Source organism: Penicillium expansum (assembly GCF_000769745.1).
Source record: "Penicillium expansum strain MD-8 chromosome Unknown contig38, whole genome shotgun sequence".
Lineage (NCBI taxonomy): Eukaryota > Fungi > Ascomycota > Eurotiomycetes > Eurotiales > Aspergillaceae > Penicillium > Penicillium expansum.
Window position 1 is genome coordinate 16,861 of NW_015971156.1, and position 24,034 is coordinate 40,894.

The following is a 24,034-nucleotide window of genomic DNA, read 5'->3' on the forward strand; positions in this document are numbered from 1 at the left end:
CTTCCCCGTTCGCGTTAGCCTCTCTCGCTTCTCTCGATCAGACTAACCTCAGAACTTACTCGTGTTCACCTCTCCACCCAACACACTTCCAACAATCAAACATATGAGTCGGGTCATATTTATTCTTAGCCTCCAAAAGCCTTGGATAGTTTAACCCAAAATACGTTTGCTCCCAATCTGGCTCAAGGTAATGGGCTTCATTGAAGTACGCACCGCCACCAGGGCTCAATCTCTTCAAAGGTTCAAGGAGCTGCAAAAAGGCCTCCGCAACAGTTGCCTGGTCATCAGCCTCCAATGGCTCTACCCATTCTCCAACCTGGATGACATGCCAGAGCGCACTACGCCAAGCCGGATGCGCAGATGATGTCTGGTTCTGATCAAGATTTGAGAGTGGTGTTTCTGACACGATTTGAGTTCCAGTGAGATTCAGGTGGCTTCGAGCTGTTGCAATGCCTTGTATGACACCCTCCACGAGCTCATCAATAGTCTCAGGGGCTTCAAAGACTGTGCGGGGAATCAAGCGTGATGCCAATATAGAGAAGATTCCCGACGGTTCGGTGACCTTGGCATTGGCGGCAGTGACAGTGAGGTAGTTGGCATAGTTAGGGTAAGATGTATATTCATTAGCAGAGACAGAAAGATCTGTTCTGTTGCTCAAGAATTCGGCAAATGAGGCGCTGGCTGATCTCAACTTTGAGCCATTATCGCCATAGGGCAATACCATTGAGAGCGCTATTCTTTCTGGGAAGTACTCAAGTTGGCCAGTAACAAGTTGAGCTGACCACTCGGGCTGATGCTGTGCATGTGCCGTCAGGATCTCGCGCAGAGCAACGTTTTGAGTTATATCACTTGTATCACCCGTAAAATTGGCTGTGAAGGTGTATGTGTGGATGGGCAGAGAAGGGTACACTTGTACTCGGTACTTGGTGAGTACAGCAAAAGTACCGCCTCCTCCGCCACGCATGGCCCAGAACAGCTCGGGTTCGTTGCATTGATTGATGATGCGAACTTCTCCATCTGCGGTCACCACCTCAAATTCAACGGCGTTGTCGGCCATCAAACCATACGTGGTTGTGAAAGACCCAACACCACCACCTTGGGCAAAACCACCGGCCAGTCCGACCGATTGTTCGTACCCTCCTGTGATATCCATTCCCTTCGAGCTGAAGAAATGGTATGCGTCGGTTGCGATGACTCCAGCTCCCAGCTCTCCAACATTCTGACCGTTAGCCAGGGGGCAGTTGTGTGCAGTGAAGTTGGAGCTGAATGCAACAGAATCAAGATTGTGAGTCCAAATGGCGAGCGTGTTGGGAACGGATGATCGTCCGAAAAAGTCGTGGCCAGTGTTCTTCACACTGATGCGAATGTTGTGGGCATGTGCAAATCTTAGGGCGGCAGAGATGTGAGAGGCATCTCGAACATCCACATAATATGATGACAGTCTCCCAAGCGTGCATGTGCTATAGAGCAGCTCTGATGGTTCGGTTTCCAGTAGAGCGCATCCCGTATCGCGACAAGTCTCCCAATTCAACCAGTATGTCTGTCCGTAGTGTGTTCCTCTCGGGATACTATCACCGTAGTAATTCTCAACCTCCTGACACGCAGCTTCGTCATAATGAAGAGAGTTCTTATAACAAGGGGCCGCGATTGGAACAGTCTCATACAAATGGCCATCGATGGTCGCATTGAATTTCTGCCATTCTTTCGATGATGGCCAGCACTTCTGACCTGGGCGACAATCATAACCTGGGTCAATGGTAGCTGAGGCGCCCAAGGCCAAGCAAATTGGAATGAAATAAATCAGAGATAACATATTCAAGAGCTCAATCAAAGAAGCCGAGGTTGTTGCTAGACATTCAATGAATTACAACTACTGGCTCTTAGTACACTTATAAGTGATTTCCTCAGACTAGGCAGCTCATTTTGTTGAATATCTATTCCGTAGTTCCACCATACTAGTTCGTCAATCAGCCTCACAGCATCCTCGAAGCGTCCAAGCCTGAACAAATGACGTATCCTGAAGTCTTTTTTAACGAGTTTAAATCTATAAGACTCAAAGCCTTCCAAATTAAGGCAATGGTATCAAGGAAGGGAATTTCTTTGAGTCATGGCTGGTGGTGGCGTCCGTACCAGCCGCCAGTTTACCTCCAGGGCTACTCACGGCTTTCCGAAAAGGGTAGGGCTTTCGATGACCCACATATCACGCTAGTCCCAATCTAGAAAGGCGGGTGGTGTCCCGCATAAGAACCCCGGGAGACTCCGAAGCTTAGATTTGCTTATTTGCTTCTTTCTCGTATTGGGGGCGAGATTGCAGCTTGGCTCCAATTTTGGAATGGAGTTCAACAGGGCTGAGTTGTCAGCCTAGAATCCCCGCTTTTTTTTAAGAAAAAACTGGTCCCGAGCGTTACGATAGTCACAACTTGCTATATAAAGCCTCTTTTCGTTGTGTGTAAATTGACAATAAGAACCATCTTTCTTTACTCTCCCAACTCTAAATCACACTCTTGGTTATTTGACAAGTCCTAACATATCACCCAAATCATGGCTGTTGTCACCGCCGAACACGTTGCCATCGCAGAGCTGATCATCTATATCCCAACGGCTTTGCTCACCATATGGGTAGTTCTCCGCCATGGCTTTCACAAGCAATTGGGCTGGATTTACTTGTGCATTTTTTCAGGAATCCGAGTTGGCGGAGCTGTTATGGAGATCTTGAGCACAAAGAACCCAAACAATGCAAATGACAAAGAATGGGCAGTGATCTTGCAGTCTGTTGGACTTTCTCCTCTTCTTCTGTCAACATTGGGTCTGTTAAAACGAGTGTCCGTTCAAATTCCAGCCACTATCCTATCAAGAGAGCTTATTAAACTGACCATCTAATAGGTTTGACGAGACTTCGCAGCATGTGCCATCAGGCCCAGATTCCAAGAGTAATACCTTGTTGGAAGGATTCGCATCTTTTGGTATTACTGGTAAATTGTAAGTCGTCCTACTGCTAAACTAGTACAAATCCGGTTCTTATACTAACCCATTCTGTCTCTTGCAGAATGAACATTTATTCGAAGAGGGCCACAGCTACGTCAAGACGCAGTAAGGTTGCTCAACTCTTACATCTCCCTGCGCTTATTGCCCTGATCCTCGCTATCAGCGGTGGAACCGACCAAGCCTCCTCAAATATCTCGGACCATGCTAGTGGCAAGACCAAGACCCGTGTTGCAATCATCCTCTTCTTAGCAATCTATATTGCAGCCTGCACATTGTGGGCCATCACAGTACGGGATATTGGCCTGATGCTATCAAGTCAAAACCGAATCTTCTTCTGTGTTCTCCTCGCACTGCCTTTCATCGCGGTTCGAATTCTCTACAGTCTAATCGGTGACTTTGGGAGCAATCATCAATTTTCGGTGGTTGACGGTGACGCCAGGATTCAACTAGTAATGGCCACCCTTGAAGAATTTGTCGTTGTTTTGATGTACACAATCTTGGGTTTGATCACGCCCAAGTCGGTCTCAAATGGTGGCATGGCCGATTCCCGCCAACAAGAGACATACCAGACGACTGAGAATGCTGAAAATGGCCGTCGTCATAGACATGCTGATCGTTCTCCTTATGATGAGGTCATGTATGCCCAGGCGGCGGCTCAAGAGGCCTATAATCAACAGCATGTGCGGCGGTAATTCTGGAAGGTAGACGGTCAAAGGATGTTGTTATGTTTGATGATGTGACTGAGTTGGAAAGGGGGATTTTGTCAATTGAGGCGTTGGACTATAGATATCTCGTGTTTTTACTGTCAATTTTGAGTATGGCCCGGTCAAAATATTCATTTTGTGTTTCTTGCAAAAAGTACTAGCTTGAAATTTGATTTTCCTTGGTTTTAAAAATCTTAGCTTCTTCAAATATCCAATCTCATTTCGCATCCCACTATTCAATTCCCTCCTGGGTACTCTGGGTAACAGGTCGTAGGTAAATTCATATTCGTTTGAGGTTTGAGCTTATATTTAAAGACCATATTTATCATCCAAGAGCGGAGTTTTATTATTTAGTGTTGTTGTAGTTAAACTACTAACCTTGATAGACTACTGTAGATTGTAGGCAATGTATATGCTACTACAATCCTCCCACGTCCCTGGATTATATTCTTATAACTAAATCTGCCAAAGTTGCGATGAGGTCTTCATTTCTCTTTCCCATAGAAAAGTCCCTTGCACAAAGTATGCTTCTTTTTACCGTATTTCCATACACCTGAAAAGACCTCTAGAACAACCAGCTTGAAAAGACCAGCTGAAAAGACATCACAAAGCCGTAGACGCGGCCGATTACGCTTGTAATTATACATTTGATTATCATGATATAGACCTAAGGCTGGAAGAAAGACGGAGATTAACAATATAAGAAAACAAGCAACATCCTCAATAGCGTAAGTAATACATATCTCACATAGTGTGATGAATGGGAGAGCTGTCTGGCGATATCCAGGCCCGAGAGTCCATCCCATCTCGCAATAATTGTGCCATAGCCAAAGCTTGATTGATTCCCATGGAATGTCCAATTTTCTCAAGACAACCGATAATCCATTTCCGCAGCTCAGGAGACGCAAATCCAGAATTCGCAGCAATTAACAGAGGCCACACCAGAGTGACACCTCCTGCCCCTGATACCTCAAAACTAGGAGGTAGAGGTGCAGCATAAGGGGGTTCCGAATTCATCACGTTTGTGTTGGGGATGAAGGACCCAAGGTGTGCTGCATCTTTTCTCGAAGGTGGGTTCCCCTCGGCGGATGAGAATGCAGGCATTTCCATCCATGGCAAAGGTGTGGCGGGAAATGAGCCCTCCAAATTTCCCAATCCTGACTCGACAGGATAGGATTCACCCCCAGCATTTTGGCTGGAAGACCTCCAATCATAGGTATCCTCGATACCCATGCCCAGATGGAAAGGCACACTGGCGCAAATATCATCCACAAGCTGATGCGCAATCTGTCGGCTTTGACTTGCAATAATTTGCTGCTGATGGAGGCCGCTGCTCCTCGGTGATGAGTTTTCAAGTGATTTCACAGCTTCGAGAAGCATTTCATGCATTAAGAGGCGTGCAGATCGAGCATTGTTCCAAACGCCGCTTACAGAAAGATTGCGATACACATGGTAACTATCGCCCCAAACGGTGCGGGTGATGGGCTCTCCGTCTACCAGCGGAACCTTGACTGTCTCATATCCCCACGAGGGAGGCGCAGTAAGGAGTATTGACATGAGGTCCGCGTCAAGGTTCAGAGTACGGCGGATAATCTCGCTGGGCTGGGTGATACTGCCATCTTTAAGGGCTGCGCAAAAATTGGTCAATTGGATGACCACCCGGCTAACATCGTCGATCATTCGGTCATCTGGGTTCCGGTATTGCTTTGCGTCTTCTGTGAGCTGGGTCATAGTTGGAGAGCTGTATTTCTCTTGGTATATTTGGCTGATGCTCTGAGTAGTAATGTCAGGGTATTGTTAATTAGCCAGTCAAACTAGTAGGAAACATACAATCTGTGCCCGTAAGTTCGTGAACAAACCCAACCCCTCCGGTCTAGTTAATTGTTCTGAGCCTCGATGTTCAATTATCTTTTTGGCTCCGTCCATGTGCTTGATCCATCGATCTATAAAAGAGTCATCGCTGCATGTCATTACCTTTAAAGAAACCCCATTAGTAGAGCGAGATTAAAAAAAAACACGAAACTAGGAACTCAACACTTACCTCAAACATACCCAGTAATACTACAGCTGCTAGTGTATCATCTCTCTTGGATAAAACAGTATCTCTGAGCGCATGATTGGTCTGAGATAGTGCGGTCGTATACTCTTTCCTAGCTTGGAGCATCATTCGTGGAGAAAGACGAATGTTTGACAAGGCCGCTAATCCTACTGCGGCCAGTGCGGTAGACAAGACGGGTGAATTCCGAGTGTCTTTCATCAAAGGCAGGAGATAGGACATATGGCCCCCGCAGGGACCACCGGACATGTAGTTCACGAAGAGATGGGTCTTTGCTAATTCCTGGATTGGGTAAACAAGACTGTTTCTTGGCGGAGGCACATTCTGAACGCTGCTAGTGGAGGTGCTAGTGGTGCTAGTGGTGCTAGTGGTGCTAGTGGCGACTGTGCGCTTTTTGCGTGCGGGTTGCTGAGATTTGCGGATCACATCCTCACTTTGATCTCTAAAATTCCAGTCCAATGGATCTCGATATCCCGGGCAATCCACTTGAGCCCGCATACATTGGGTACACGATGGGGATCCTTGATCGCACTGGTGGGGTAATTTAGTGAACGACTTTCTTTTCTGGTCTCAACATTCATACTTTCAAGCGACGTGTACGACAGCGCCCACAGGCAGGACTTGGCTTTCCACAATAAACCATCTAGTGGTGATGTTGCAATCTTGGCTGCTGGAAGAAGAAATCGATACGTTGCGTTAAGATTGAAATGAAAGAGAAGAATCGATTTTGAGAATCGATTTTGAGTAAGCAACTCGTTTTGGAGAAAGCCTGGAGAAATATAAGAGCTTATCTCATTATTCTCCTCCAATAGCAATATGTTAGCAAGTTAAGCCTTGAAAGAAATGCAAAGACTCTCGAATACGAGAACTACGCCACCTAACCCAATGCGGTCAGCAGCTCGTCTGCATATTCCATATCCCTGTACTCCGTAGGTTATCCCTGTAATGCATACTATATATACTCCATATACTTCAAAATTAACTATGATCTACCCAGTACTCCGTCCCTATTCCATGGTTTACTATATTCTAATCTTATTATTGAAAACAAAACGGTTTTCTCTGCCAGCCCCCCCCCCNNNNCCCCCCCCCCCCCCCCCCCTCTTTCCACGCCGTTTCTTGGCTTACTCGCTTAATATAAACTGCCCCATATATACTAACGGCAACCGGTTGGTCCTAACGGTCTTCCCCCTTCAGTTGCCGGTAGAAGTGCCTTTACACTCTTTCCTGGGAATTTAGCTCGTTTCTCTGTGTAGATCTATTCCGAATTTATTCCGAAGGACATGATGATTCCCGATATCGGGTAGAGGACGTTCACCCCGAGGATTTCCTTAAATATAGCGTAGCTCCTCTTTGTACTAGGTTTCATTTTGAAACACGAAAATCTTTCACTTCATTCTCTTCCAAGAAACATGACTGAATCCACCACTATTCTCTTCGTTCCAGGCGCATGGCATAGCCCTGACTGCTTTGATCCAGTGGTACAACGCCTTGAAGCAGCAAACTACAAAACTGACAAAGTCCATTTGCCCTCAGTCGGTCCAGCTGAGCATCACTTGAGCTTTGATGCAGATGTTGCGCAAATTCGCAGTCAAATCGAACGAGCAGCAGATGCCGGGCAAGAAGTCGTTGTGATTGTTCACTCTTACGGTAGCCTGCCCGCAAACGAGGCAATCAAAGGTCTAGACATCAAAACACGCCAGCAGAATGGTCTGACTGGCGGTGTCACGCATCTATTCTTCTGCACGTCCTTCATCATCAAGGAAGGAGATTCGCTGATTGGCGCTTTTGGTGGAAATGACCTGCCATGGTTCATTGTCAGCGACGACAAGTCGGAAATCAACCCTGCCGATCCAGAGAAAACCTTCTATCACGACTGTGATGCCGCCCAGATTGATACTTCTATTGCAGCCTTGAAGCCTCACAGTTATCAGACCCTCCACAGTCCTTGCACCTATGCCGCATGGAAAGATGTACCAAGTACCTACCTATATTGTACTCAAGATGCTGCTATTCCCCTGGTGGTTCAAAAGGGAATGGTCGAAGGAACAGCAAATGGAACTGGGATGAGAACAGAGACGGTGGACGCATCGCACAGCCCATTCCTCAGTAAGCCTGATGAAGTCACTGCGGCGATTCGGCGGGCTGCTGGGGAGGTTGTTTGAGCTTTGAGGGTTTTGATAATGTGTTGCGCTTCTATTTTTGGATATTTATCTGTAAATAGCATTAGATATTAGCATTAAGAAATTATACTTGAATTATTAAATTGATTTATAATATGAATACCGGCCATAATTATAAATATACTTGATATCGACCGGTATAGGCGAATATCAAGCGGGAACTACCTCGTAACAATGTACAAAAATACCCTACATGAAAAGCATCCATCTTATATCTAAAAATAGTTGAATATTTGACTAATGTTCTTCTTCAATTCCACAAATTGTAGCCAACAGATCTACACGAAATGGGTTCCCCTTCCGGTCAGCAATTCGGTGGCAAGTGAGTCATAGTTACATCTTCAGCCCTAGACTACATAGTCCGGGGTGATGTGCTTATCAATTTATTATTATAATGAGTAGTTTAGATTTATTTATTTGCCTAATATTAAAGAGAAAGTAGAAAGAGAATATAAACCCCCAATATACTCAGGTGGTATTGACCATAGCTATCCTCCCTAACTCAACTTTCTCTCTCTTTAGCCATCCAACATCAAAAGATGTGGCCATCCAATGACCCGATCTCAGCCTATGGCCTCACAGCTGTTTTATCGTCAGCTGCTACTCTTCTCGCAACAGATCCTCCAGCAACACCTGCCCCATTCATTGCAGTGGCCGGAGTTCCAATTCCAGAAACGCCCCTCGCCCAGCGGATCAACGAGTATGCAAAGGCTCGTCTTTCGGAGCCGACATACAATCATTCCCTTCGCGTTTATCACTTTGGGCTTGCGATCAAGCGGTACAGGTTCCCCGAGTGGGCCTTTACTGATGAAACATACTTCCTTGCCTGTCTGCTTCACGATATCGGAACAACCCAACATAACTTGGAGGCCACTAGAATGAGCTTCGAGTTCTTTGGGGGCTTGAAAACACTAGAAGTTCTGCAGAACCTACAGCCTTCCTTTGTAGGAGGCTCGGCCGCAGTCGCCCCGAAAGATCAGGCAGAGAGCGTGGCTGAAGCAGTTATTCGGCATCAAGACTTGTGTGAGAAGGGTAAAATCACAGCTCTCGGTCAACTGCTTCAGCTGGCAACAATCTTCGGTATGTTGACCTCTATTGGAGTCCATTGTTCTGACGCAAGATTTCTTAAAATGTGATCAAATACCATACTACTATTTACTGGACTGACTCGTTGGAAAACAGACAACACTGGTTCCTATGCCAATCTCATTCATCCTTCGACTATCCAAGATGTTTCTAAGCATTTCCCTCGTCTGAAATGGAGTGGGTGCTTCGCTAGTACCATTCATGAAGAGAATCGGCTCAAGCCTTGGGCACACACAACAACACTTGGCGAGGAAGAATTCCGCAATAAGGTGCTAGGAAATACTCTAATGGCACCCTATGAATGATGGTATCTCGAGGGTTCCGAAGGAATAGTTGCATGTGTGTGATTGGTGCCAAGCATAGAGCTTGTAGAGCTCCTAGTCACTGACAATAAATATCAACAACCAAGAGAACTCGAAAAGCACAATGAAATAGAACATTTTACTTTATTTTCATCTTCAAAGTAGCAGAATTGTCCAGTTGGTGTAGAAATGGGGGGAAGTCCGAACTAGATATCTCCCGCGAACTCGAACAAAACACCTTCATGGATCCTCCAAAGAAGCCAAACATGCTGCAAGCCATCCTCACCACCTTTTTTCTCTTAATACCATTTTATTGCATATACAAACCCCCAATTATACTCATTCGTTACTGTCAACGTCGCTGGCCCGACGTGCTCTTCCGTGTGGACACAAACAAAAAAGTGGTTGCGTTGACGATTGACGACGCGCCCTCCATACACACGCCTGCAATTCTTCGTCTATTGCAATCGCACAATGCAGCTGCAACTTTCTTCTTGATAGGATCCCAGATCCCAGGACACGAACCTGTTTTGGCTGATCTCGCCCGAGCTGGTAACGAACTCGCCAACCATGCCATGTACGATGAGCCATCGCGTGCACTCAGTGACGACATCTTGGCAGATCAGATTCATGCAGTCCATGCCAGAATCCAGGAAGCTTATGTCGCAGCTGGAAATACATCACAGCCTGAGAATTGGCTCTTTCGCCCTGGTTCGGGATTTTTCAGCTCCCGGATGAGAACTCTCGTAAAGGAGCTGGAGTATCGGCTGGTGCTCGGTGATGTGTACCCGCATGACCCACAGGTGCCATTTTGGAAACTCAACGCGAGTCATATTTTGAGTATGGTCAAGCCAGGGAGTATTATTGTCTGCCACGATCGGAGAGGGTGGACGGTGCCTATGTTACAGAAGGTGTTGCCGGAGCTGAATCGCAGAGGGTACCGCGTTGTCACGATCTCCGGGTTATTGAAAGAGACCAATGCAAATTGATGTTCAATTTGATGGCAGGGAGGATATTGCGGACTATAAATTTACATGTTTTTCTTCTTGAAACGCTATGGGTATATTCGGACACTATTTTCAACAGGCTAACCCATCATCTGCAATTGATCCTCCGGAGGCCAGCGAACTTGTGCAAAGCTCAAGCAGCGCTTGATACTCTGTAGATACTTGCGAGTAATCTCATCACTCAGAATGTGTGCCTGCTGATCACTCTGATGCAGCTTCTCTCGTGCAGATCGTTCGTGAATACCAACCATGGTCACACCGATGGGCCACGCTCTATAGACATGTTAGCATCATTCCCAAATTTACCAAACGGATGGGGTCGACATACGCTTTGCCGATGCTCACTCGTAGATAAGCATCATTTGCATCGACGTATCGCCGCTGCTGCGCCTTGTGCACGATCTCAACGATCGGTTCTAACAGTCCGTCCTCCAGGTCGGACTTTTCGAAGAGGCGGAACAATGGTGTCATATTTTCGCGAGATTGGGTCATGGCATTGAACGCTTGTTTTCCCTGGAAACTTTCCCGCACCGAGACATCACGCTTTGCTAGTGCCAGTTCCCATTCCGACAAAACCATGTTGAAGTAAGATCCCAGCTGCCGGAAAAGGAACAGACGGTTCTCTTGGTCTTTCGGAATCTTGGCCGGAATGATCATCTGTCCACCAGACACGGGCTCCAAGGTGGTGGGGATAGGTCCGTCGGTCACCTTCTTCTTGGGAATAGCGGCTCGTTGAACCAGACGACGGTATCGTCGAAGACGGGCTCGATAGTCCTCTCCGAACAATTGTATTGGCGCATTCATCTCTCGTAATTTCGCTTTAAGCTCCTCTTCCTCGATATCTTCCTCTGCGTCGCCATCACCTGGGGTGTTCGCAGGTAGCTCAGGCAGACCGAGCCTCTGCCGCCGTTCACGTTCTTTGGCTAGTTCTTCTTCCTCTCTCCTCGTCTTGGACTCCTCGGCTAGCCTTCGCTTCTTCTCCTCGCGTTCTCGGTTTCGTTCCGCTTCTTCATCTTCGAGCTTGCGCTTATTCGCCATGCGCTCTTCACGTTCGCGTGCAAGTCGCTCTTGCTCTTGGTTGTAAGCTTCAATGCGGGCAGCTTCGACATCGCCTCGTCGCATGTATTTCTTGGCTGGCACTGCGGGAGAGCTTTTTCCGGTATCTTTAGCGGATGGCTTGGAGGAATCAGCGCCCTTAACCTTGGAGATCTCCTTGGACATCAACGCGGCGAAATCCATGATGGCGGGGGTGATGCAGCGAGCTGCTTGTACAATGCGACTGTAGCTCAGAATAAAAGAATGTGGACAATAAATAAGGTAAAGTTGAGGTCAAAGGATGAAGATGGATGTGGAGGCAGATGGCAGATGGCAGATGGGAGGAAAAGAATGTTCGGCTTTGCACGTCAGAGAACCCGCAGCTTTTCGACGCCGCATGTGTCTCTTCCAGTCAACTCCCCTCAACCCAAAATACCCCAAACATTTACCTTCAAGGACCTTTGTCCAAGCTTTAATTTACATTCGAGTCATCGCATCTTCCATTCTCTTCTGTTTTCTCCACATCCTCAAAACTACAACCTCTGATTTTCACCCTACCATCCATCATGGCCGCTCCGTCGCGAGAGGGCCCCAAACCCTCAATCAACCGCCAGACCACCGCACCTTTTCATTTGAAGCTCTTCTATCGGGTTAACAATTACAACCCTCTATCCGACTATAGTATCCCCGCGCCATCTCGCCGCGGAGGACCTGTCAGCGGGCCAAATGCCATTCGTCCAACATCACCTGTCGCATCTCCAGCGCCACTCCCACCACATCTGGAGATCTACACATGGCAATCATGCACACTTCGCGAGCTCTCACAGCTTCTCACTTCTGCTCTTCCATCATTAATCCCTGATCCGCCCGTTGGCACCCGTCTCTGCTTCCGACTGATTTACCCCGACGCGCGCGGTGCGGCAATGGGCGGCCCCGATGCGCGTGGCCGATACTTGAGCAGGGATTTAGGCAGTGCTATTGTCGGACCGAGAGATAGTTCATTGCGCGCAGACGATGACGAAGATAAGCAGGATGCACGACCTCGCCCCGGCCCGCTCCGTTTCCAGGGCTCCGAAGCCGACAGGCCCCTACAGGATGCCCGTTTCATCGTTGGAGATTACATTGAATGTGCGATTGTCGCACCGCTTGAGGACGGATCCGTTGCGCCGGCGCTCAATGGCGCATCAGGCCCGATTATGGGACCTAGAGGTGGAGGTGGAGGTGGAGGCGGTATGCGTGCGTTCCGGGATAATAGCTACCCTCGTGGACCTGCTCGTGGTGGTCCTCGTGGAGGAGGTGGTGGTGGTGGTGGTGGCGGACCTCCCCATATGCCCCGCGGTGATTGGCATCGTGGTGAACGATTGCCTGAAGGTGGACGTGGAGGCCGTCGCGGATGGGCACCATATTGAGAAGGGCGAAGAGAAATCCAGTGCAAAATCAAGTTTGTCCAAAGGGCGATGAATACCCATGTTGAGACATTGTATGATTATCCAGTTTAGGACCAATAAACCAGTACTGTCTACCACATGCAGTGCCATCAAACATAAGAATGGTGTTCCTTCCGCCGCGGTGGTCTACCTGCTAAAGAGATGATTCTAGCTTCCAAGGTTTATCTTCAAGCATTATTACAAGACATATTCTAGGAAAATCTACTTTATCGAACTTTCAAATAATTTTGCCTCTTCAATCGCCGTGGGTAGCTAAGGGTGGTGGGCGTTCATCCTGTAGTCATACATACTCGTTCTTTAACTCTATACGACATCCTGAGATTCTGCTAGTCAGGAGCATATCAAGTCAGAAATACTAAGGATATAGTAAATACTAGTAAATACTTACCAGCTATTATTATCTTAACCTAGGAAACTAGCGAGTAAATGCCTAGTTATATCAAGTTCCCTATACTCATAAGCAGGAAACAGGCACTAAGATAGATAATAGCCGTCCTTTGGGCGAGATGCTCCGGGGCTATACGTCTAGCTTTGGAAGTAAATCCTAATTTTCACCATTGTGAACGAAGTCAACAAAATAAAGAAATCCATGCGGTATATGCTTGTAATAAAGTACACGGCCCACGCAACGGGCACCGGCACAAAAAAAAGAGTCGGGCAAAATTCCCTCAACACACGAGTATCTCCAACCTCTCAGTGTGTAGTTCTCCATGTCGCGTCATGTCACAGTCGCTGCTCGGTACGGGCTTGATAACAAAACGGGAATTAAATTTGGAAGTCATCGCTAAATGTCTACCACTCGGAGATCGTATCTCCTCGGCGCTTGCCACGGAGCTCGAACTTGCCCTGTATATTGTTAGCGCGTGTTTCTCCGCGGGATTGCACCACAATCGCAATGCAACCATAATGTCTCATTCCATACCTCGTACTTGTAGGCAATGTAGCCCAGGACGCCGGGAATCAGACCCATGTAGACGAACGATATCATGGCATGGCGCGGGGTCCAGCGCCAGTACTTGTAGCGGTTGGCATTGAGTTCTGTGGGTCCGTTAGTCAATCTTTAATCGTAGAGAATTTATCATGTCGCCAGGTGTAGGATTCGAGATATTTGCTCCAAGTATCTCGTATGTATGCTTGGGCTAACGTAATGCGCGAGGTTCATTCGGAATCCTGGATCTTGGGAGATGGGGTTGGAGGAGCATGTACCATAGTATTTCTGGAGGGCCGGGTCAAGGATCAGAGCTAGGACAATGGGTTAGCAATCCAGGTCATTGCACTCATGGAATTCTCAAGACTCACACTTGCTAGGACCAGCCATTTTTGCGGAAAGCGTTGAAGCGTGGACACAGAATCGACAACGCTTGCAAGCGTCGCCGGGATTGAAGTTGAAGGTCACATGATGATGAATCAGCCGAATGACGTAATCAGCTTTGGTTCTCGTGGAGTGTTTATAACAAGATGAGCTACAAAGTTGAACATTTCAAAGATCAAAAGATGCATATGATTGTGCTTCTATCTTTACTCATTGATTGTATTCTTGCTGAATATGATCATTGCTGATTTCTGTGGTTGTAAGAGTGTGCAAGGATATCCGAGGTCATCCGCCAACCAGATGTCCTCCATATCTCAGCACTAACGCAACGGGGTATAGATGAGACCTGAGAGCTTTCATAGTTTATAAAATCCATTGCGCCCTTTTTCATGATCTCTAAATTACATAGAGGCTGAGAACTTCCCCTCAACCTCCTCAATCTTCTTCACGGCACGCTGGTACCCCTCATTTCTCTCGAGGCGGTTGGCATACGCGACAAGAAGAGGGTATTTACCTTTATTCTTCTCCTCCTTCAGCGATCGCATGGTAACAGCGATGACTGGGAAACTCAGCAGAATATCAGCAGCTGTCAACTCCTTGCCGCAAATGAACTCGCCACCCTCGGGAGATGTGCGGAGCTGTTCCTCAAGGAAGGAGAGGTTACCCTCAACATTGCGGGTCAGGAACTGATTCTCAACTTGCGAGGCGACAATGTTGGTGATAGGCCGAACAAAGAATGGAGGGGCGTTCCGAATGGCTGTTGAGAATGTCAACGGTGCTCCCAAGGTTGGGTTATCAACGCCATGCGAGAATTCACAGGTTGACGCTCCAAATGACAAGTGACTTACAGTCGTTCACGAGGGTCATCACTAAGTAAGGCATCAGGCTGCCCTCCACGTAGTGCATGAAGTAGCGATAGCGCATCCACTCCTCAGTCTCTCCGCCCACTTTGCCCTCGTTGCCGGGCGTGTACCGTTGTGGTACTAGCGTCGGCCGCGCGCTACTGAAGTGGTCACAGAGATATTCCGCGATCGCGCCAGACTCTGCCAATACTAGCGGCTTTGCGGCACCCGGTGCCTGGATGGTGATCACAGGCGACTTGCCCAGTGGGTGGACCTCCTTCAGCTCAGCAGGGGCGAGCTTGTCAGCGCGACGCTTGAAAATCTTGAGCTCATATTCCAACTGCAGTTCTTCCAAAAGCCAAAGGATTCGATGGCTCCGAGATTGCTCGAGCCTGGAATGTGGGTTAATATGATTCTGAAGAGACTGCGAGGGGAACGTACCAATAAAGAGTAATCTTGCAACCTTGATTGTTGGCCATAATGTTCTTATGTATGCTATAATATTATGTATATATGAAATAGACAAATCCAAGTTCACAAAGAGGAAAACAAGACTTTTAAGTACCCGCACGTGGATGATGTCAAGATGGCCCGAGGCTTTCAAGTTTATGTCCCAGAAAGGATAAAGCCCCGAGGCCTGCAGATCTCAAGTTCGTGACAAGTATTATTACAAGCAAGCGTCTAGGCCTATAACAAACATAATATCATTCAACGATGATGATATTGTGTGAAAACATATTTACTTGGTTCCTCGATCAACTTGAAGACCAGAACCATAACCTTGGGATCATGACTCTAAAGTTAATACCCATTCAGTATCTCAAAGAATAGAGTTGAGCTATCCGGGGTTGGTTCCTTGATGAGGGCAGTCCGTACCTCCATGGATGCCTTATATAGGACCCAAAATTATAGGCTGGGACTGGACAGGGTAGACTTCCATCTCCTCTACAGATCTATATTTTACTATTCCGAACACAATTCCCATCTTATGATGTATACACATGTTGACGTCGATCTTCCCCGCACTACCGAGGCTTCACCGGCTATATATAGACTATTTACATCGGCAGATAAAGGGGCATTGATGTGAGAAGGACCTGATTGACCCGAGGCTGCAAATCTCCTATAGTCGCGTATTTACCATCATATGACAGGAGGAGATGAACTATTTTCTAGAGGAGCGCAAGGCCAGTTCCAAATCCGATCTACATGAGAAGAGTCCTTAGAATGATCCATGGTGGTCAGAAGTAGTGAATCGCAGGCCGCGGTGGACTCTAAGCTATAGAGATATGATTAGTCGAACTTATAATAAAGTTATGACAAGACCCCTCTTGCAGATTTGCGGCAGAGGTCATGGCTAAAGGTGGGTTTATCACGGGAGCATACTTGAACGCAGGAGAAGGGGAGTTTCAGATGAAGCGTTATCTTCATTTCAATGCCTCATGACCCCCTATGATCAGTTTTGGCTCGAGTTCCCCAAATTCAAATTCCTCGTTCGCACCAGAAGGTCGAGTTGGTGCACGCGGCGCATCGTGAACTGCGACTGGCCACCAAGCAACGATCCTCAGCGGGCGGTTAGGGCACGTGCATATATCAGCGTATAGATCAGACCTCGGGGTGTATGTACTTGGATGAGTAAAGGGGGTTTTCACCTTTTGTGACTTTAAAATATTAGCTGCAAAACACCTTTGCCTTCCCGGAATATTTGAATATTGGATTCATGTCTCGGAATGGCCGAATACACGCCTCTCCTCTCTTCGCTCTTCGAGGGGCGCGAAGGACGAGGATTTCCATCTCGACTTCCCTAATGCCCTGCGTGGCAAGAAGATCCTCCTTGCTACAGAATCATGGGGCCCTGTAAACGGAGTGAGTCGCACAACACGCAGTCTAGTCGAGTATCTGCGCGACAACGGCGTGGACCTCATTCTCGTCGCGCCCAGCTTCAAAGGTCAATCGTCTGAGCAGAAAACCTGGGAGCGCCGTCTTCCGGGCTGTGCGCTTCCCTATAATCCAGATCTAACAGTCGTCTATCCGTTCCATCTAGATACTCTCTTCAGCCAGTCTTTCCAGCCAGACGTCATCTACCTCGCCAGCCCAGCCTCGCTTGGGTTTCAAATGCTGCTGCAAATCCGCCAACTGCGCTCTCCTCCGCCGGTCTTACTCAACTTTCAGACAGATCTATCCGGCTATGCGGAAATCATGTTGCCTACACCGTTGGACAAATTCGGCGTATGGCTCCTGGCGACAGTCCAGGGGTTTCTGTTCCGCACCCGTGCTGTACATACAATATTTTACCCGTGCTCTGCGATCCGTAAATATTTGATGCATGTTTGTGTGCCAGTTGATCGACTCGTTCAGCTGGGTCGCGGTGTAGACACGATTCTCTTTTCACCGACACAGCGCGATGAATCATACCGCCGCCACATTGCACCTCATGGCGAAATTATCTTGATATGCGTTTGCCGCATCGCCCCAGAGAAAGGATTTGAGTTTCTCGCGCAGGTCGTGCAACGGCTAGCTGCAGACAGGCTGCCCTTCAAGCTGCTGGCTGTCGGCGGGAATCGCAACCTGGCTATTGAGATCAAAGTCCAGCGCCTCTTTGACGGGGTTCGAGAGCACGTTGTCTTTGCTGGATTTCTCACCGGGTCTGCATTGTCCCGTGCGTACGCATCTGCTGATCTGTTCCTTCATTGCTCTATCACAGAAACTTTTGGGTTGGTGGTCCTGGAGGCTATGGCCAGTGGTGTCCCCGTCATCGCGCGGGATCAGGGCGGGCCCTCTGATATTATCCGTCATGGACAGACTGGTTATCTAGTTCCGTCGCGCGATTTAAAGTGTTTTGTTCATTTGGTCAAAGAGGTTTCTCTCGACCCAATACGCCGAGCAAAACTGGCGGCGGCAGCCCATCAGTATGCGGATGATACCACCTGGGAGAAGATCAACTGTCGGGCAGCATGGCAAATGGCCGGGGTATTGTCATCTACCGACGAGGAATCTCAGGGTGCACGGCGAGTTATCCGACCTGGGGTAATCGGACGGGTCTTTGAGCAGCTCCATCTACTGCTTACTGTAGGGATTGTTTATTTTATGTGGCTGATCTCTGTCGTCCCACTAGTCGCTCATGGAAACTGTTTCCTTCCCAGAGCCAGGCAAGCCGTTCAGGGCCAATTCCAGGGGACTCGTCCATTGCGCAATTGAAATGTATATTCATACCAAACTATTCATACCAAACTATGCTCGAGCGCCTACCCACATACTTGATATTGATGAATGATATGTCGATTGAAAGTGTTTGATTTGGTAAATGCTCAAATATCAATGCATAGATGCTTCACATCTAGATATACTTCTCAGGTTTTAGAGCCTGACCGGCTCGGTGTCAACGGGATTTCCCCCCGTAACCAAGGAGTTCTTGCACGAGCGAGCTGCGACCAAGTCAGACAAATTGCCGAGTGTGACCTCAGCAATCTCCGCAAGGGCCTCGCGGGTGAAGAATCCCTGATGACCACAAATCAAGACATTGTGGAAGGTCATCAGGCGCATTAGCACGTCGTCGTCGATGATCTCACCGGAGTGATCGTTGTAGAAAATCTCGCCTTCTGCTTCGTAGACATCCAATGCCAGCCCGCCCAGCTGCTTCGTCTTCAGTGCCTGAATGACCGCCGTAGTATCGATGAGTCCACCGCGCGAGGTATTGACCAATAGGCACCCCGATCTAATACGCGCCAATGTCTCTTCATTGATCAGATGCTTTGTGCTCTCCGTGAGGGGACAATGCAGACTAATTATGTGGCTCTCTTTTAGTAGGGTGTCGAGGTCAACTAGCGTCCCGTACTGGCGGAATTCTTCACCGGCAAAAGGGTCGTGCGCGAGTAGTCGGCACCCAAAGCCGTTGAAGATGCGCGCGGCTGCAAGCCCGATGCGCCCCACGCCGATGATCCCAACGGTCTTACCATATAGAGTATTCCCGAGGAGACCTTCGATGTTGAAGTTGCCCTCGCGCACACGATTGTATGCGCGGTGAGTCTTACGATTCAAGGTTTGGACCAGGGCTACGGCGAACTCCGCCACAGCTTCGGGAGAATATGCCGGGACATTCGCCACGAAGAGGCCTAGCTCTTCGGCAGTTGCGAGATGGACATGGTTAAAGCCGGCGCACCGGAGCAGGATGGCACGGATCCCGTAAGCGTGGAGGGCTCTCAGCACGCGCTCGTCCAGGGTGTCGTTGACAAAGACGCACACCGCGTTGCAATTTTGGGCTAGTGGCACGGTCTCCTCAGACAGCGCGAAGGCATGGTATTCGATGGTGCACAGCTCGGGAAAGTGCTGCTCACGCACCTGGTCCAGGTAGGTGCGGTCGTAGGATTTGGCGCTAAATACCGCGAGCTTCATGATTGCGTACGGTTGTGATGTTGGGGGTTGTGATATTGACATCTGGAACTATAATTGCAAAGTCATGACGACATGGGTGTTTTGTATGACACCTGCAAGCGGTCATTTTGGTCAGTGTACCTAGGAGGTACCTTCCCCAGATTTCCGACTACAACCTCCCGCATTCCAGTGCAGCCTATGTATGTTGTATGTGCATAGCCTATATTGGTCTTTCACCCTCCAGCAATCTTAAAAACGGGATTTGACCTATAGAACCTGCTACTCCTACCTATTTAGGTAGTAGTTGGCTCCTAGCATGCATCAACCGTAGGCGAAATAGTAACTTTTTATGGAGTACTCCGTACTCCGTACTGAAACTAGTTCCAAAGGCAACTTCTCTTCCAAGGTTCTATTTTACCTTATTTTCTTAAGGTTGAAGGTTGAAGGTATAACATTAATAACATTAATAGCATTAACCTCGGCAATAGCTTGAAAACCAAATGCCCACAAGTTCCCGTGGTCTTCTGGATGATTACTTTTTTCAGACATGCAGATAATCTTATATTTGATTTTATTTCCATTCCCTGCGAGTTGATTGGATACATCGGCCTCAGACTTCCGCGGGGCTCCGGCAGCCGCTGGAGGGTAACATTGGAAAAGCCAATAGGATGATCGAGATCGAAATAGACCAATCACCGGTCGATGATAAGAAGAGACGCCACGAGCAATATGATTGGTCACTAACTTCGCGCTAATGAACCTAAGGATTCCCGACATTTTCCCTTCGTTTTCCCTTTTTTTTTCCTATTTTTCCAGTGTGTCTTAGATGAACTGCAAATGCCGGTATGTTACATTGTTATTATTTGGTTATTGACCCTTTTCTACATCCCCTGTCTGTACGGAGTACGAATTACGGAGTATAGAGTACGGAGATTTCATTGTAGAGTCTTAAACACAATATAATTATGTTCAAAAGTAGATCGGAACTGTATGCTTCCAAAAGTTGACCCATTGCGGATTTAAGTGGAGAGACCGCAAAAGGAAACCCGTCACTGGGGCTTCATGGAAACCGGTCTGAATCCTGGATAATCACAACTAGCGGTCAAAAGAAAGTCGAGGCAATCCAGATCTCTAGTCCAGATTATGATTTCATATTCGGGGAAGTAGATTTGAATGTGCGTAAAATAGAAAAAAAGGGAAAAAAGAAAAAAGTACGTTGTACTCCGTACTCCGTACAACCAACGATGATACTGGTGGAAAAGACACACGGGCTACTTGGCCCCTGCGCATATGTAGTATCCGCCACGAAGTACCCCGAAAGTAGAAGGCAGACAAGTTTCTACTCCAATACATCGGAGATACAGTAAAGTACCATCTACGTTACCATGTACTCTCCTCCGTGGAAAGGTAACAGTATCACAGCCATGTACTCATATAGAGTAGTAGTACTAGTAGTATAGTTAGTTATCGTAGTACTTAGTCCTCCTAGTACTACTACTAGTGAATTAAGTATCCTATTTTCCCTTCACCTCCTTTTGCTTTTATTAATATATCTCCTCTTCCCCATGGGCTCCTTTTTCCCTTCTCAACACTGTTCACCCGTTCTCATCTCTAAAATATCCACTTAAAATCCACTCTTTGCGTACGAAGTACAACAAATCTTAACTCCAACGTTCCTGTCTCCACTGGCTTCGACCACTTACAGTCGACCTTTTGTTCTTTGCCTCTTCCCCGGCTGAACGGCTCTGTGTGTACGGATACTTCGATAATTACTTCCTCCTTTTTGCCCCTCGGTCTCTGGACACTTTTTTGCCGCTGAGCTTGGGATTACCCTTTAAACTCTACTCTTAACATCCCGCCTCCCACCTTTTCTACTTCGTCATACCCAACAATCTTAATATCTTACTATCCCAATCTCCATCTTTCTATCTTTCCATATTTCCATCTTTCCATCTTTCCACCTTTCCAACCTACATCTTTTCCCAATCATCATGGCGACTCATGTTTTGACCAACCCGGCTACCAACCAGATTTCGGTCTATGGTCAGCCCTCTCCAACCAACTCCGCCACCAACACTCCTTCCAACAATTCCCCCACCTCCCCTCGCATGACTACCGCTACCCTGCACCAACTGCCTCTGCAGTCGCGCCAGTTGCGTCCTCTTAAGGGTCCCCTCTATGTTCCTGCAGCTCTTCGACCCACTGAGCGACCCCAGAAATCGTCTCCCATTACCCCACCCCGCAGCGTGCATGGCTCTCTTGACAGCCTGAATGAGGACTCGTCGGAACCTATCACCCGACGCTCTACCATGGAGAGCCAGTCCAGCGAAATTAGCCAGAGCGCCCAGCATGAGTGGTTGAAGAATGAGCACCTGGGTGCCGTCACCGGTCTTCCAACCCGCACACACTGGAAAGTGAGTATCTCGAGAAACCCCCAAAAAAAAAATTGTGCCCTTCTTTGCCTTCCTTCGGCGCCTTTATAGGGATTGGGTTCGGATTGGATTGCGCAGTTGTTAAAGCAAATGTCGCAAATGGCGTGTGAGCTCGTCATTTCTCGGAAATGGCGTGCTGCAAGTCCACCGCCTCAGCCCTGTCGCATCCCAAGCCACAGATCCTTTGATCGCATTGGTCACTCTTTTACAGGACAACCCTAGCTAACTTTATCCTTCAGGCTGACTCTGCCTCTTACAATTGTGATTCTCCAACTTGCCGCTCCTCATTCGGCATCTTTCTGCGTCGCCACCACTGTCGTCACTGCGGTCATGTCTTCTGCGCCTCTCACACACCTCACCTCGTCCCCCTTGACCAGGATGCCCGCTTCCACCCCGATGGTGTCCCCTCCCGTGCCTGCGATCTGTGCTGGAGCGCCCACCAACGCTGGGAAGAGAACCGCTCCGACCGTCTGAACAAGATCCAGAACACCATCGATGCTCAACAGATTGGCGTGTCTGTTCCCGACTCCGATGGCATGAATGCAGAGAATCCCGAGTCCACCGTGGGCCAGACCGGCGAGGTCGCTGCTTCCGTTCCTCGTGACTGGAACTGGAGCACTTTCTAAACGCATTGCCCAGTTTCCTTTGGTTTCTGTGACCAGCAGGACTGCTGCAGCTCGGCGTTTCACTCGATCTTACTTAATCTTTTTACTTTAGTCATGTTCACGCATGACCTGTTTTTCTCTCTATTGGCGACCATGGCTTTGGCGTTTCTGACAGGCCTTGGGCTTTGTTTCTTTGTTTTCTGCAGTCATCTTATGACTTTGCATCGTGTCTAGAGGGTTTTCATCGGTCCTTAGCGACCCGGTTGCAGTGCGTCTTTTTTTTCTTCCGTTTTTGTTTCTTGCTTTGCGTTGATCCGGATACTCATCGGTCCTTCGTGACCCGGTTGATTTGTTTCCTGCTTCGGTTTTTGTTTTTTTGTTTTTTTTGTTTTTTTGCTTTGCGTTGATCAGGATACCCCGTCGGTTTTTATTGCGCGGCGATCTCATTTGATGTTTCTTTACTGGTCCCTGGTCCATCTCGAGGGAACGTGGCAGTTCTGCAATTCCCTCCGTTGACATCTAGTTCGATTTAGTTCGATCTAGTTGAATCCATTGATATTGAACCTTAAACTTTTCCTCTACTCGTAGACTGTGCTTCCCCTATTCTTTTTTATCTCCCTGTAGATCCTTCTTTATCCAGAACCACCCGGCGGAACATACCCACATGCTCAATCCCTTCCTCGTCCCACCGACCCAGCGACTGATCCGTTGCAAATCCAAGTCCAGCATACATCCCCTCCACTTCCACCTGAGCGTGCACAAGGACCAACCCCCGCCACGGAATCGGAGTAACAGGTGACTTGCCCCTCGCAGCGATCTGCGCCGCCGCCTCATCTATCTCTGCTGCATGCACAGCCGCCCACCCCAGCGCCGTCTCCACTAATCGTCGCCCAAGTCCGAGGCCGCGGAACGATGGCATGATCGCCACCCGAGTCAGCTTGATACTGGGTTCGTGTGTCCAGTCGTACTCGGGCGCTCCCTGTGTAACTACCGATGGCAGTTCCGAGACATGCGCGTGAGGCACCTGTGGCGGGGGTACCAGGCGGATCACCCCCACCGGCGTGGACCTCGCGGTGGAGTTATCGTATAGTACCCAGTGCCAGCTGCGGGCATCGTCGCTGTCGATCTCGGAGTCTGCGGTGCAGTTCTGCTCGTCGACGAAGACGGATTTTCGGATTATCATTGCATCGTTGAAAATAGTGGGGTTGGTGTTGGTGCTGGTGTCTTCGGATGGGAGTATTAGCTTTGCGCTGGGCCCTGGAGGCGGCTGGATTGAAGTGCTGAGTGTTGGTTTTGGTGCCATTCTGGTTGATGATGGGATATTGACCGTTAAAGGTTTTCAATGGCAATGGTCATAAAGATTTGGGGAGTGGAGGGAGGTCGAAGGTCATACGTAGCGGAGGAGCGGATCTAAATATATATACTAGATCCATTAAGATCGGCCACAAAACATTGAGCGCTACCATCGTTGGTCTATATATAATTAGAGGAGAAGACATTATAGTCTTATCGTAGTGAAACCATCACATCGAAGAGCCAATATAATAACATTGGCAGCTCTATACCCGATATATAATTTCATGATGCAACCTGGTATACAATGGATACAATGCAAACAGAACAAACAACGTCAAAATATCAATTTGATCGCGAAAATCCTCAATTT

At 48.1% G+C, this 24,034-nt stretch overlaps 13 protein-coding genes across 13 annotated transcripts; 6 read left to right on the plus strand and 7 right to left on the minus strand.

Annotated features, from left to right (window-relative positions):
* Window positions 1–55: 55 nt before the first annotated feature.
* PEX2_011410 (FAD-binding oxidoreductase) lies at window positions 56–1,813 on the minus strand (the record flags this gene model as incomplete). Its single annotated transcript, XM_016738418.1, has 1 exon — window positions 56–1,813. One exon carries the CDS (start codon window positions 1,811–1,813, stop codon window positions 56–58), a length of 1,758 nt encoding a protein of 585 aa, XP_016603772.1.
* A 728-nt stretch (window positions 1,814–2,541) lies between these two features.
* On the plus strand, window positions 2,542–3,677 carry PEX2_011420 (uncharacterized protein; the record flags this gene model as incomplete). The annotated part of the gene is made up of 3 exons (XM_016738419.1): window positions 2,542–2,822; window positions 2,884–2,979; window positions 3,047–3,677. 3 exons carry the CDS (start codon window positions 2,542–2,544, stop codon window positions 3,675–3,677), a joined length of 1,008 nt encoding a protein of 335 aa, XP_016603773.1.
* A 756-nt stretch (window positions 3,678–4,433) lies between these two features.
* PEX2_011430 (uncharacterized protein) lies at window positions 4,434–5,420 on the minus strand (the record flags this gene model as incomplete). The annotated part of the gene is made up of 1 exon (XM_016738420.1): window positions 4,434–5,420. The coding sequence occupies one exon, from the start codon at window positions 5,418–5,420 to the stop codon at window positions 4,434–4,436; it is 987 nt and encodes a 328-aa protein (XP_016603774.1).
* Window positions 5,421–7,157: 1,737 nt separating this feature from the next.
* PEX2_011440 (alpha/beta hydrolase) lies at window positions 7,158–7,910 on the plus strand (the record flags this gene model as incomplete). The annotated part of the gene is made up of 1 exon (XM_016738421.1): window positions 7,158–7,910. The coding sequence occupies one exon, from the start codon at window positions 7,158–7,160 to the stop codon at window positions 7,908–7,910; it is 753 nt and encodes a 250-aa protein (XP_016603775.1).
* A 557-nt stretch (window positions 7,911–8,467) lies between these two features.
* On the plus strand, window positions 8,468–10,305 carry PEX2_011450 (Glycoside hydrolase/deacetylase, beta/alpha-barrel; the record flags this gene model as incomplete). The annotated part of the gene is made up of 3 exons (XM_016738422.1): window positions 8,468–9,008; window positions 9,111–9,195; window positions 9,504–10,305. The coding sequence occupies 3 exons, from the start codon at window positions 8,468–8,470 to the stop codon at window positions 10,303–10,305; spliced, it is 1,428 nt and encodes a 475-aa protein (XP_016603776.1).
* A 98-nt stretch (window positions 10,306–10,403) lies between these two features.
* Window positions 10,404–11,562, minus strand: PEX2_011460 (mRNA splicing protein PRP18; the record flags this gene model as incomplete). The annotated part of the gene is made up of 2 exons (XM_016738423.1): window positions 10,404–10,596; window positions 10,652–11,562. The coding sequence occupies 2 exons, from the start codon at window positions 11,560–11,562 to the stop codon at window positions 10,404–10,406; spliced, it is 1,104 nt and encodes a 367-aa protein (XP_016603777.1).
* A 362-nt stretch (window positions 11,563–11,924) lies between these two features.
* PEX2_011470 (SAP18 family protein) lies at window positions 11,925–12,767 on the plus strand (the record flags this gene model as incomplete). The annotated part of the gene is made up of 1 exon (XM_016738424.1): window positions 11,925–12,767. One exon carries the CDS (start codon window positions 11,925–11,927, stop codon window positions 12,765–12,767), a length of 843 nt encoding a protein of 280 aa, XP_016603778.1.
* Window positions 12,768–13,598: 831 nt separating this feature from the next.
* On the minus strand, window positions 13,599–14,124 carry PEX2_011480 (uncharacterized protein; the record flags this gene model as incomplete). Its single annotated transcript, XM_016738425.1, has 4 exons — window positions 13,599–13,652; window positions 13,729–13,844; window positions 14,013–14,048; window positions 14,106–14,124. 4 exons carry the CDS (start codon window positions 14,122–14,124, stop codon window positions 13,599–13,601), a joined length of 225 nt encoding a protein of 74 aa, XP_016603779.1.
* Window positions 14,125–14,519: 395 nt separating this feature from the next.
* PEX2_011490 (glutathione S-transferase) lies at window positions 14,520–15,439 on the minus strand (the record flags this gene model as incomplete). Its single annotated transcript, XM_016738426.1, has 3 exons — window positions 14,520–14,875; window positions 14,967–15,352; window positions 15,402–15,439. 3 exons carry the CDS (start codon window positions 15,437–15,439, stop codon window positions 14,520–14,522), a joined length of 780 nt encoding a protein of 259 aa, XP_016603780.1.
* Window positions 15,440–16,402: 963 nt separating this feature from the next.
* Window positions 16,403–18,158, plus strand: PEX2_011500 (glycosyltransferase family 4 protein; the record flags this gene model as incomplete). Its single annotated transcript, XM_016738427.1, has 2 exons — window positions 16,403–16,472; window positions 16,636–18,158. 2 exons carry the CDS (start codon window positions 16,403–16,405, stop codon window positions 18,156–18,158), a joined length of 1,593 nt encoding a protein of 530 aa, XP_016603781.1.
* Window positions 18,159–18,317: 159 nt separating this feature from the next.
* PEX2_011510 (2-hydroxyacid dehydrogenase) lies at window positions 18,318–19,352 on the minus strand (the record flags this gene model as incomplete). Its single annotated transcript, XM_016738428.1, has 1 exon — window positions 18,318–19,352. The coding sequence occupies one exon, from the start codon at window positions 19,350–19,352 to the stop codon at window positions 18,318–18,320; it is 1,035 nt and encodes a 344-aa protein (XP_016603782.1).
* Window positions 19,353–21,322: 1,970 nt separating this feature from the next.
* Window positions 21,323–22,389, plus strand: PEX2_011520 (FYVE zinc finger domain-containing protein; the record flags this gene model as incomplete). The annotated part of the gene is made up of 2 exons (XM_016738429.1): window positions 21,323–21,745; window positions 22,003–22,389. The coding sequence occupies 2 exons, from the start codon at window positions 21,323–21,325 to the stop codon at window positions 22,387–22,389; spliced, it is 810 nt and encodes a 269-aa protein (XP_016603783.1).
* Window positions 22,390–22,978: 589 nt separating this feature from the next.
* PEX2_011530 (GNAT family N-acetyltransferase) lies at window positions 22,979–23,671 on the minus strand (the record flags this gene model as incomplete). Its single annotated transcript, XM_016738430.1, has 1 exon — window positions 22,979–23,671. The coding sequence occupies one exon, from the start codon at window positions 23,669–23,671 to the stop codon at window positions 22,979–22,981; it is 693 nt and encodes a 230-aa protein (XP_016603784.1).
* Window positions 23,672–24,034: the final 363 nt, after the last annotated feature.